The sequence below is a fragment of the Olea europaea genome, chromosome 13 (genome assembly GCF_002742605.1).
Source record: "Olea europaea var. sylvestris chromosome 13, O_europaea_v1, whole genome shotgun sequence".
NCBI lineage: Eukaryota > Viridiplantae > Streptophyta > Magnoliopsida > Lamiales > Oleaceae > Olea > Olea europaea.
In genome coordinates, this window is record NC_036249.1 from 25,846,084 (window position 1) to 25,857,096 (window position 11,013).

Consider the following 11,013-nt stretch of genomic DNA (forward strand, 5'->3'; position numbering starts at 1 on the left):
AAATTAAAAAAAAATTCTTTCTTTTTTAACCATGATTACTCTCAAAAATCACTATTTCAAAATATATTTTTTTTGATAATTTTCATTATAATGCTTGTCTAACAGGGCACAATATCCAAATCCAATATCATCCCTCTGGTCTAACCCATTCCCAAATCCAAACTTGAAACCATCTGCGACTTGGATTCTCTCTCTAGTCTCTGAGTCTCTCGCCTCGAGCTCTCGACGCCTTCTATCGGTGATTCAGCAGAAGAAGAAGGTGAAGAAGCCAGAAGGTCTCTCGTTTCTCAGCCTCTTTCTCAAGGTCTCTCGCCTTCACTACCTTCAGTTACTTTTAAGGGCAAGTACGGAGTATTCTTTTCTTTTTATTTGTTATTTTGATTTGTTTAATGTTTGAATATTGTGATTTTGCTTTTAATCGAGTGCGTGCCAGATGCTTGTTATTATGTGTGTTTGAGTAATGTGAATGTATTTTGTAATAATGCTACTTTCTATTAACTTGTTAGTGCAGACTTGCAGTTGAGGGTAGATAGAATTGAGAGTAGATTTTGCTTAATTTTACTTGATAGGTTCATTTGGGCTTAACTTGATTTTGCTTCCACTAACTTGATTTGGATCCTCTGTTAATAATGGGAGAAAGTTTTGTATGGAGGCTGTTTTCTGATTTCATTTGTTTTGTTGGAATCTCTGGATCTAACTAAATAACAATTCTCTCCCATACGACCCTCATCAGTTCCTCACAGTAAACAATTTTGAAATGCTTGCCAGTGCCCATCATCATTTTCTTTTCTAAAATCAGAGACTTCTTCATTTAAATTGGATTCATCCTTTGATTTCAAACAGCTTCCTTTTCTGGTAGAATGTCTCAAACTCGTCTTTTGCATTACATCTTGACCATCAGCCTCAAGCTCTTCATTAAATCTATGGCCAAAAACTCAAAGTTCGGTGTTGATTAAATTCTGTCCGCACCTAACAATATTCCTGGCTTTGCCCATGTAGAGCTTCTAGCTCTATCTTTTCTTTCTTTTTTTTTCCCCTCCAATTTTATGTTTGCGATTTTCGCCCATGTTTGTCCCTCAAATCAATTTTCAGATTCTATTACTGTTGTATGGAGAAGTATCTTGCCTTTCCATTAGCTATGAAGACAGCTTCAAAAGAATCAGTAGTCCAATAATGGTTACGATTGGAATGGTTTCCCATTAATGTACGACATTATTACTTATTTAACAAAGTTTTGTTTTACATGAAGTTTATAATTTCTCTATTTGTGGGTTATTTATTTATTTATTTATCTTGCTGAGTGTTAATTCTGAACAGTAAAAGACTGAACTAAAAACATGGCAATTTTGAGTATGTTACAACAATAGGATAAAGTTCAAAGTGTTGTACATATAAATTTCTTGCTTACTCATCTTAGAATTTACTTATGTAGTTCCATCAGAATAATTGTTAATAGTAGCAACAGCTAATTTATCAGGTCCCGTTTCATCAACTTCATACCAATTTTTGCTTGTGGTATAGGAGTACTTCCCTTTCAATGTCCTTAACAAACATATATCTTGTGGTAAGGAGTAAATCCCTTTCAAAATCCTCAACTCGAAATCAACTTTTATACTTGTAAATAGGTTAGGTAGAATTTCCTCAGTTTGGATACATCGAACATCCAGTGTCCGTTTATTTACCCATGGCAATTAAGAGAAGGAAATTATGGGAATAGAACCTTATTAAGTCAATATATTTACTTTTAAAAATGTCATCTCTGTTTGACTCTGTTGGAAAAGGAAAATTTATTAACCATTGCATTTTTGTGTATCAGTGCAGAGGATTTTAGTCAACAAGTTTTCACAATGATGTATGGAATCAATTCTGGTGACACATTTTAGTGGAAATTTATTATAGATGTTAGTGGAAAATATGGAAATTCCGGCATTAATTACGTGTACATCATGTTATTAGCTCTTGTGCTTAAAATTTCTGGATCCACACCTTGTTGCAATCGTTATAGATGTAGAGTGTCTTATAATTTTACTTATATGCACACCCAAACAATACACTCCAGCAGGCTTGACAATAAATTGCGATTTTAGTTCATAGCACGACTGCAGATTTCTGTAGGAAAAGCTACAGTAGAAAACCCTTAGCCTCTCTCTCTTTACTCATCCTTTGCAAGGCAGTTCTTTTTCGGGCTTTGGGGTTTCCAGCAACGGCCATACCCACCAGGGAGGCCTATAGATGTTGCTCAGGCTATAGGGTACAAAAAACTTGAGAAGCGGTATTATGATTGTAAGTTTTTGCAAAGCCTTCATTCATTTGCTCCATATTTTAATATTTTTCTTTTTTAATAGTCTCTCTTTTATTACTTCATGTTTTTCTTTGAGTAGAAATGTTCTTTTCACACGATCATATTGACTTTTGGGCAAATTTTTGGGTGTCAGACCCCTAAATTTTATTAAACTTTGTAATTTATTAACCATTGCATTTTTGTGTATCAGTGCAGAGGATTTTAGTCAACAAGTTTTCACAATGATGTATGGAATCAATTCTGGTGACACATTTTAGTGGAAATTTATTATAGATGTTAGTGGAAAATATGGAAATTCCGGCATTAATTACGTGTACATCATGTTATTAGCTCTTGTGCTTAAAATTTCTGGATCCACACCTTGTTGCAATCGTTATAGATGTAGAGTGTCTTATAATTTTACTTATATGCACACCCAAACAATACACTCCAGCAGGCTTGACAATAAATTGCGATTTTAGTTCATAGCACGACTGCAGATTTCTGTAGGAAAAGCTACAGTAGAAAACCCTTAGCCTCTCTCTCTTTACTCATCCTTTTCTCACCGTTCCGTCCTCCACTTTCCACACCCTTCTTTCAAACTCCCTCCCAAAATCAATCCAATTTCATTCTCTTGTTTATCAAGTATATTTGCCCTTATATTTCACCCATGACGTCAATTAATTTCAACTCATTTAACGAAAACTGGTTCAGAAACCCACCAAAAATCCCATTCCAACCCATAAATCTTCTGCAGTCATTCTTCAAACCTCACTCCAAGACCTCAAATTTTGCTTCCATTACAAATCCTTTTTCCAAAAAACCCAAGAATGATCCAAAGAAACCCAAGAAGTACAGCCAAATGCTGGATCAATTCTACTGGGAGTGCGAGAATTTGCCGGACTACCGGCACACCCCATGTCATATGTGAATTTGTAATGCTGTGAAGTTCATTTTTGTATCTACATTTGAGTTTTGATGTATTAATTGGTTAGAATTTGTTTGAGAAGGCTATGAATTACTTTGTTAGGATTTTTAGTTGTGAATATTTTGTTTTAACCAAATTTAATAGTCGTTCTTGATTAATTCACACTAATGTTAGATAAAGATGTTTCTGGATTTGATTCTAGAATGAAAATAATCTAATAATTACTGGTGTGAGGTTTTTTTTTTTTTTATGTTTAATTTTTATAGTGTTAATCTCTTTTTTTGTGTTTTTCTTATTCATTTTTTTTGTGTAGGCGTTGCCAAATGTGATTGGGCTGGATGGGAGGCCAATGCCGAGGAAATCAATAAAGTCGAAAGGGGAGTCGGATGATAAGTTTTGGGATTTTGCAAGGCAGTTCTTTTTCGGGCTTTGGGGTTTCCAGCAACGGCCATACCCACCAGGGAGGCCTATAGATGTTGCTCAGGCTATAGGGTACAAAAAACTTGAGAAGCGGTATTATGATTGTAAGTTTTTGCAAAGCCTTCATTCATTTGCTCCATATTTTAATATTTTTCTTTTTTAATAGTCTCTCTTTTATTACTTCATGTTTTTCTTTGAGTAGAAATGTTCTTTTCACACGATCATATTGACTTTTGGGCAAATTTTTGGGTGTCAGACCCCTAAATTTTATTAAACTTTGTGTTCATAAATTGATTATGGTACTTTAATGTAAGGTTTTTTGGTTCTCTGTAGAAATGGTTTACTTGGGGTGCTTGTCATTGGTTTAAATATATGCAGGTGACATCTAAGACAAGTTACTTAAGGAGATAATGTTCTAATAGAAGTAACATACTCAAACATTCTTATAAAATTTAAGCAAGAAAATCGGTATTTTCTATGTCAGTATGGATCAATTTGTTGCAAATTGTGTTGATCTGAATGAGCATGGGCTTTTGCAACGTGAATGTTGCAGGAAATCTTGCTTCCGCAAACTTCGTTCCATAATATTTGGTTTTTGTTTCTGTTTTTGTTTATGTTTCTAATTTGATGAACCTTCATCTTTTATAATGTTTCCACTTGATTAGTTCAGTGGGGGCAGTTGTCCCCGCTGGACTTTGGAGGGAATATTTTTGTTTTTGGGCTTCTCTATTGAAGAGAGTTGAAAAATGCAGAATAAGCTGTAGGAATGCTGCGTGTTTCTTTATCTTGTGCAGTGTAGTGCTTGTTTTACAGAAATTTGACTAGTACTGCATCTAACATCCCTTTTGAGGTTTTGCTATCCTATTGGAACAAATGTCTAGTCTAACAACTATTAAACTAATCAATGCCCTAATTGTGTACAATTTTTACACGAGTTATCCATTTATCAGATTCGGAACAGTTATGTTAAACTTCATAATTTGTGAAGTTTAACAAACGGAATGATACTTTGTTTATTTATTCATCTATAGAATTTAATTGGTGATTATAAACTTTTAATGGCATTAGAAGTTGTATTATATATGTTTGTTGTTCAATGAGAACTTTCATAACTATTCTTTGAGATAATGTGTAAGAAATGAACTTGAAGGGAAGTATATAACCCACTATTTTTCGAGGAATTATTTGAAATTTTATTTTGATGTCAGAAAATCTTTAAGATCCATTCAATCTTTTCTATCACGATCTATAATCTTAAAGTCTCTGTTTAAGCCACTTCTTTGTGCATTTCATGCGTGCATTGCCTTTAATTTTTGTTGGATTCTAGAAATCATGTACATCTTCTAACTATAAATTCTGAATTAAGATAGTCAACAAAATCATTTGAATTTTTCTAACAGAGAGCAATCCGATAGTTTGCTAACATTGGAATATTTTAGAATTTGTTGGGAGAAATTTAAGAACTAAGAACGTGGATGGTAATTGGTTTGTCTAGATCACTCCCGGCATAAACCTTAAGGAATGACAATTTTATGTCACTTTGGTGTTTTCGAAGTATGAAATTCCATAGGAAACAATTGTAAAATATGGCAGAAAAAAAATTTATAACATTTTTAGCATTCTTGAGTCAGTGTTTTATTTTTACTGAAAAGTAGTCCCCCGCTAAAGTATATTCCTGTTTCTGCCGATGTGCTTTATATAGTTTTGATCTTCAGTTTGTTCATTATTGCACTTCACATAACTCATGCTTTACCCCTAGGGCAGGTGTTTTACAGTTTGATTACTGTAATGCTGTATAATTTACTAACTTTTGTGTGTGTGTGTGTGTGTATTTTACTTCTCGTGTTTAAATGGTTCATTAAAATTTTAATCTGATGTTATATACTTATATCGCTTTTCTCTTAGTTATCATGAGGAGTGGTGGGTTTTACTATAAGGATCGGTTGGGTCGTACAAGAGGACCGATGGAATTAATCCAGCTTAAAACTGCTTGGGGTGCTGGAATTATTGATAAGCATACGTTTATATGGGGTGAAGACATGGATGAATGGGCACCTATTGGTATGATATATGGTATGGAGCGTGCAATTGCTACGTGGGAAGGTTTGTAATTTGTCCCGTGTAAATTGTTATCCACTTTGTTGATAATTGGCATATAGAATGTCATTATGTTTGAATGTATTGTTACATTTCCAGCACCATTTTCTTTTTGTGGATATACAATAAGGTGGAATCCCTAGCAAAAAGTGTGGTAATAGATTGAGAGGTTTCCAAATCACGATATGTTTAGCTTCTTCTTCCCCTAAAGGGAACAAGAGGTGGTGTCTTGACGAGACTATAATATTCAGATACGAGAAGTTATATTTGCACTATGGTGAATGAATAGAAAAATTATTCACCGAATCCACTTTAAATCAAGTATAAATAATAAGAGTTTAATTCCTACTTTTTGAGTACCAAAGATTCAACTTACAAGGAATCATTCAAAATATTTATTAAAACTATTTCGAATGGAAAAAGGTTCCTATTTAGACATCATTTAAAGATAAGTCTTTTTTTTAATTGACCCATCACTGATGTAAAATTGCAGTAGAGACATAATTTTTCTTGAGAATGTGAATTTCTATTTTATAAACTCATTTTTTATTAGATGCTTGTTTACTTTCTTTTCAGTTAGATTAGGTGCTGCTGCAACAGCTTTCCTTCATAAACTACAGAAAGGTATACCGCCTTGGGTTCCACTCAAGGGGTTCGAGGATATAACATATAAGCAGCTCCAAGAAGAAGCACGTGAGAGTAAAAGGCGTGATTTAGCTGTGCTGGAAGCGAACAATGGTGTTTGGCCTGGTGTAAGGACACCTAGTCATGCCCTGTTTCTCTGGGCAGGTGGCTCGGAGCTGACGTCAATTCTGGAAGAGGACCACATGCCCAACAAATACATCCCAAAAGATCTTAGGTATTATCTTCAGCATATTATGCATTTCCCTATTTGCTGTGGATGGTTTTTGTTACTTCTGTGAAAATTGCATGACTGGTCCCATTCTTCCAAAGAATCGAGTACTTCCTCAACCTTTCACGTTTCTTGTTCCACAATAAGCCTCCAATAACAGAGAGGTCAAGTCCCGGTTAAGTTGTTATGTTGCCCTCACATGTCCAACTTTATGTATATGAGTTTTATTTCTCAGTTTGGACTAATGTCCAAAAATTTGAAGTGGGGAATGTTTCTATGCGGGTCACGTGAGAATTGGATGGTTTTTACGGTCGAGAACTCTATGCAACTACAATAGGTTGGGAAATGGTGTCTTTTTTCCCTTTTGTGAATAGCAGATTGTCTTTATGTTGATTGGCTGAATTGTATTTTCTCTTCGCAAATAAGTAGATTGCATATTTCTTACATCAGTTTACTGCTGCGCCCCCTTATATACAAGTACTCCTTGGCTCTTCCAAAATTAATCTAGTTTACGGGTCATTTTTGTGGGACAGGCTTGAATTGGCTAAAATTATTCCTGGATTAAGGCCATGGGAGGTTTTAAGTGTCGAACAAGCCATGGATCAGATCACCTATGGTGGCGAGTGGTTCCGTGAACCTCTTGGTACATTCACGACTGGCCCTCCATATATCCGTGAGTGGAATAAGGATGTGATGGTACGTGCTGTGGCCAAATTTTTTATTTTAAATCTTATATTACATTTGTTGGTTCATGTGCAATACTACAGTTATGTGAATGTGGCTACTATATTAACACCATCTTGCTCTGCTTTCTTTATGCAGAGATTGTTTCAAATTTTCTACAGCCTGAGCGTTCAAGTGTACAACAAACTGGAGCGGACTATTCCGGGTTTCAGCACAGTCATGGAGAAGGTCCAAGCCGACTCTATCGCAAGACAAAACAGACGAAAGGCAAAGAGGGCTGCACAGATGAGGGCCGAGGAAGGAGCTGCATTGTTTGGTCGAGTTGAAAGTGATAAATAACGCGCTCTTCTGCTTATTTTCATTTTCTCTTCGATGACATGGCAGTCGATTTATCGTTGTCAGCAGTTCGTGTTGCGTTTATCATGTGGTCGAGCATTTTGGATTTTAGGACCTACACAATTTTGAGCTTGTAACTTGACATAAAATCATAATGTTAGGCTTATTTTCTGTGGGCTGAATATGCGACTTTTTTATTTTACAGTTTAGTATTTTCTACAAGTACATCATTTGCCTATTCGATAAATAATTTCCAAATAAAATTTGAAAAATGCTAAAGAACCTGGGATTAAATCCCAGGTTCGGTTCCAGGGGTAGAGGTGGCAGAGCCTCTGCCCCGATTTTGATGGTGAGCCCCCCAAGTGCAGAAGATCAACGGTCGAGGTGTTTTCACCTCGGCCCTGAATTGGAGCCCGGGAACGATTGTTAAAATTTAAAAGAAATTTCCGAGCTTTCTTGCACAAGCTGTACTTGCAAATGGCACACTTCAGTTGAGGAGCGCTTTGAGTCCTCCTCACCTTGTTGTTCCTGGGTGTTGAGGAAATGGCTGCAGCCCAAATCGAGCAATTTACTACTTGTGATCTGATGAGGGGGTAACTTATAAGTATGAGAGAAAAAGTATCTCGTAATATTATAAGCTGATTTGTAAGTTATGAATTGTACCTAAACGTGCTCGTTCAATATAAAAAGTAAGTTTGTCAAAGTAATGTTAAAATATCCAAGAAAGATGGACTGGATTGAGCAATGTACTTGACATATTGCCCAAAAACGACAATTATATTAATTCAAAAGTTAAGCCACAGTGATAATTACAATTAAAAATTCTACTGGATAAATTAATCAAAAATAAACAGCCGACCTATTTATCGTATTGGGAGATGATCCATAGGGGCGGTCACTTGTCTGTCTCTCATAAGAAAATGGACAGCTACGTGGCATAAACCTAGGACATTTGTCTCTCTCTCCCCCCGCCCCCTCGCCCTTTCCCCCGTCTCCTTGTCTATATATAATTCTTCGATTATACAGAAAAAAAAACCTTCTAGAAAATCATTCATAGTGATGAATCATGGAGGATGCAGTGACAGAAATTAAAGATTTGGTTTTCTCTGAAACTGAAGAAAAGGAGAGTGTGGAATCAACAGGTGGGGTGTTGAACAATTTGGTTTCCAATCCCAAAGAAGAAGAAGAAGAAGGTCGTGTTGTGAATAATTTTATTTCCAAATTAATATCACCTAGGAGTAGTCCAAGATTGAGGGGGGATATGGATAGTAAAGAAAAGGGTGATGATCTTGGATTCAAAGATGAGTCAGGTGAGGATCTTGGCGGTGGTGCCGGTGGCCGTGGGTTTGTTAAGAATGTAGTGTCAAGCATTTTTCATCAAAGTAAAGGAGGAGGTGAAGAAAAGGTGAAAGTTGAAGAAAAACTTGGTGTAATTGATAGTCTTGTCTCTCACTTGCCTACACCTCTAGCAGGTATAAAAAAATTGCCCTTGTTTCTTTTCCATGTCAAAATTTGATTGCTGAATTTTAATAATGTTTTTTGAGTGTTGACAATGTTAATTTTGTTTGTCGAGCAGATGATGCAGTTCCTGCAACCGATGAGGCTTCTATCCTAATTCATTCGATTGTTCATGACTAGGAAATATGTTGTACTTTTTTGTTCGGTTTCTATGGATTTTACCTCGTGTAAGCTGCAATGTCTAGGACTCGACTCGACAGACTGAGTGTATAAGTTTGGATCAAATAATTTTATTGATTTAGACATTGTCAATTTGTTTTTTCAATGTCGTAGAATTCATGATGATGCAACTTAAATTGAAGAGTATTAGAAGAAGAAAAATTTGGGTATGAAGTGTTCATTTTCTATAAGTTGTTCGTTCTAACATTGTTAAGGAAGGAAAGAAAATTGTATTTTATTTTTATTCAAGTTTTTTGACCACCAATTCAACATCAGAGGGTGTTTGGGAGCAATTTTTAAGTAAGAATATATTTTGGAATAGTAAATTGATGGGAAATGTGTGGTTGAAAAATAAAGAAATTTTTTTATTTACATATAATATTATTTTAATGAAAAATGTGTGATTAAAAAAAAAGAGAGAAAAATACATTTTGAAAAAAAATAAGTACCAGGACGTAATTCTTCTTTATTACATTGTATTGTTCTGGTCAATGTCTAGAACTTTAAAATATTGAGAACTTACATGTTAACTTCAATTTGAGTACATAATTTAGCCCCCGTTTGATCCCCATTTTGTGATAATGAGAATGAGTGGAATAGTATTTTTTTGAAAAATGAGTGGTTGGAAAAGAATGAAAAGTTTTCGTTTTACGTGTAATATTATTTTATGAAAGATTGTATGGTTGAAAATAAGAGAGAAAAATAAAATGTAATGAAATGAAAATTAATGGGGGCCAAACGGGGGTTTATACCGCATGAGATTTAGGAAAATTATTCTACAATAAGGATGTGAATTATTTATTGTTACGGTAGAATTTGAAACCTTAAATAGAGAATATATTGATAAAATTGATTTAAGAAATCTAAAAGGAAAGAGGGAAAAAATGGTTTTAATATTGCAGAATATACATTATTCGTGTAAAGCTCATTTGTACTGTTGATGTACTTTTAGCTAAATGTCAATATGGTTACTAAATTTTAATTGAGTCCATGAAGTTCAATTTAATTTCAAATTACGAAGATAACTAATCTTTAATTTAATTTAGTTGGAATTTCATCAGTTTGTTGTCTGGTCTCTCCTAGATTAATAAAAAAATGGTTTGATTGACAATTATACTGCAATGGTTTTTTCACTTATTTGCTGAATAACACGCTAATTTATCACTACTCTACATCATAAAAGTAAAATAAATAGATACGTGCCCCCCAGGGAACTTCTCCACTGACAAAGGATGGGTTCTCTCAAGGTTGACAGTTCATAGGTCGTGGATTCGATTCGTGGAGCTCTTGGAAGGCAAGGCATATACTGGAAGGCAGGAATTTCTTGGAAGACAGAGCGCAACGTGGGTTGGCTCACTAGGCACTTTGGCAGTTCAGTTTGAGAAGCGCTCGAACCCTGATCATTAGAAGGCACATCCCGTGGTTTAATTGGTCTGTGTGAAGAGGGGCCGGATCACAAACTTAAGGAATAGTCGTCGAAAACAGACACCTTGATAAAAAAATAATAATAATAATAAAAAAATAGATACGTACTTTAACTTCTTAATCTAATGACACTTTTAGAATCCTCATTTTACTATTTTCGTTTTTTAAGGTGTCACGTAGTTATTGCATGATAGATCAACTTTAGTACGACCATTAACTAAGTAATTTCTTTTAGTTTAGAGGATAGTTGATGATGGAATGCTACAAAGTGGTAGAATTTGAAACTAGATTGAATTTCAATGTAGAATTTAA

At 34.9% G+C, this 11,013-nt stretch overlaps 2 protein-coding genes across 2 annotated transcripts; both read left to right on the forward strand.

The window, feature by feature from the left end:
* The first annotated feature begins 3,519 nt into the window (after nucleotides 1–3,519).
* On the forward strand, nucleotides 3,520–7,821 carry LOC111408031 (protein TIC 56, chloroplastic). The gene is made up of 5 exons (XM_023037778.1): nucleotides 3,520–3,733; nucleotides 5,535–5,732; nucleotides 6,303–6,585; nucleotides 7,113–7,275; nucleotides 7,402–7,821. The coding sequence occupies exons 1-5, from the start codon at nucleotides 3,559–3,561 to the stop codon at nucleotides 7,600–7,602; spliced, it is 1,020 nt and encodes a 339-aa protein (XP_022893546.1). The 5' UTR covers nucleotides 3,520–3,558; the 3' UTR covers nucleotides 7,603–7,821.
* A 781-nt stretch (nucleotides 7,822–8,602) lies between these two features.
* Nucleotides 8,603–9,560, forward strand: LOC111408264. Its single transcript, XM_023038049.1, has 2 exons — nucleotides 8,603–9,071; nucleotides 9,176–9,560. Exons 1-2 carry the CDS (start codon nucleotides 8,666–8,668, stop codon nucleotides 9,235–9,237), a joined length of 468 nt encoding a protein of 155 aa, XP_022893817.1. The 5' UTR covers nucleotides 8,603–8,665; the 3' UTR covers nucleotides 9,238–9,560.
* Nucleotides 9,561–11,013: the final 1,453 nt, after the last annotated feature.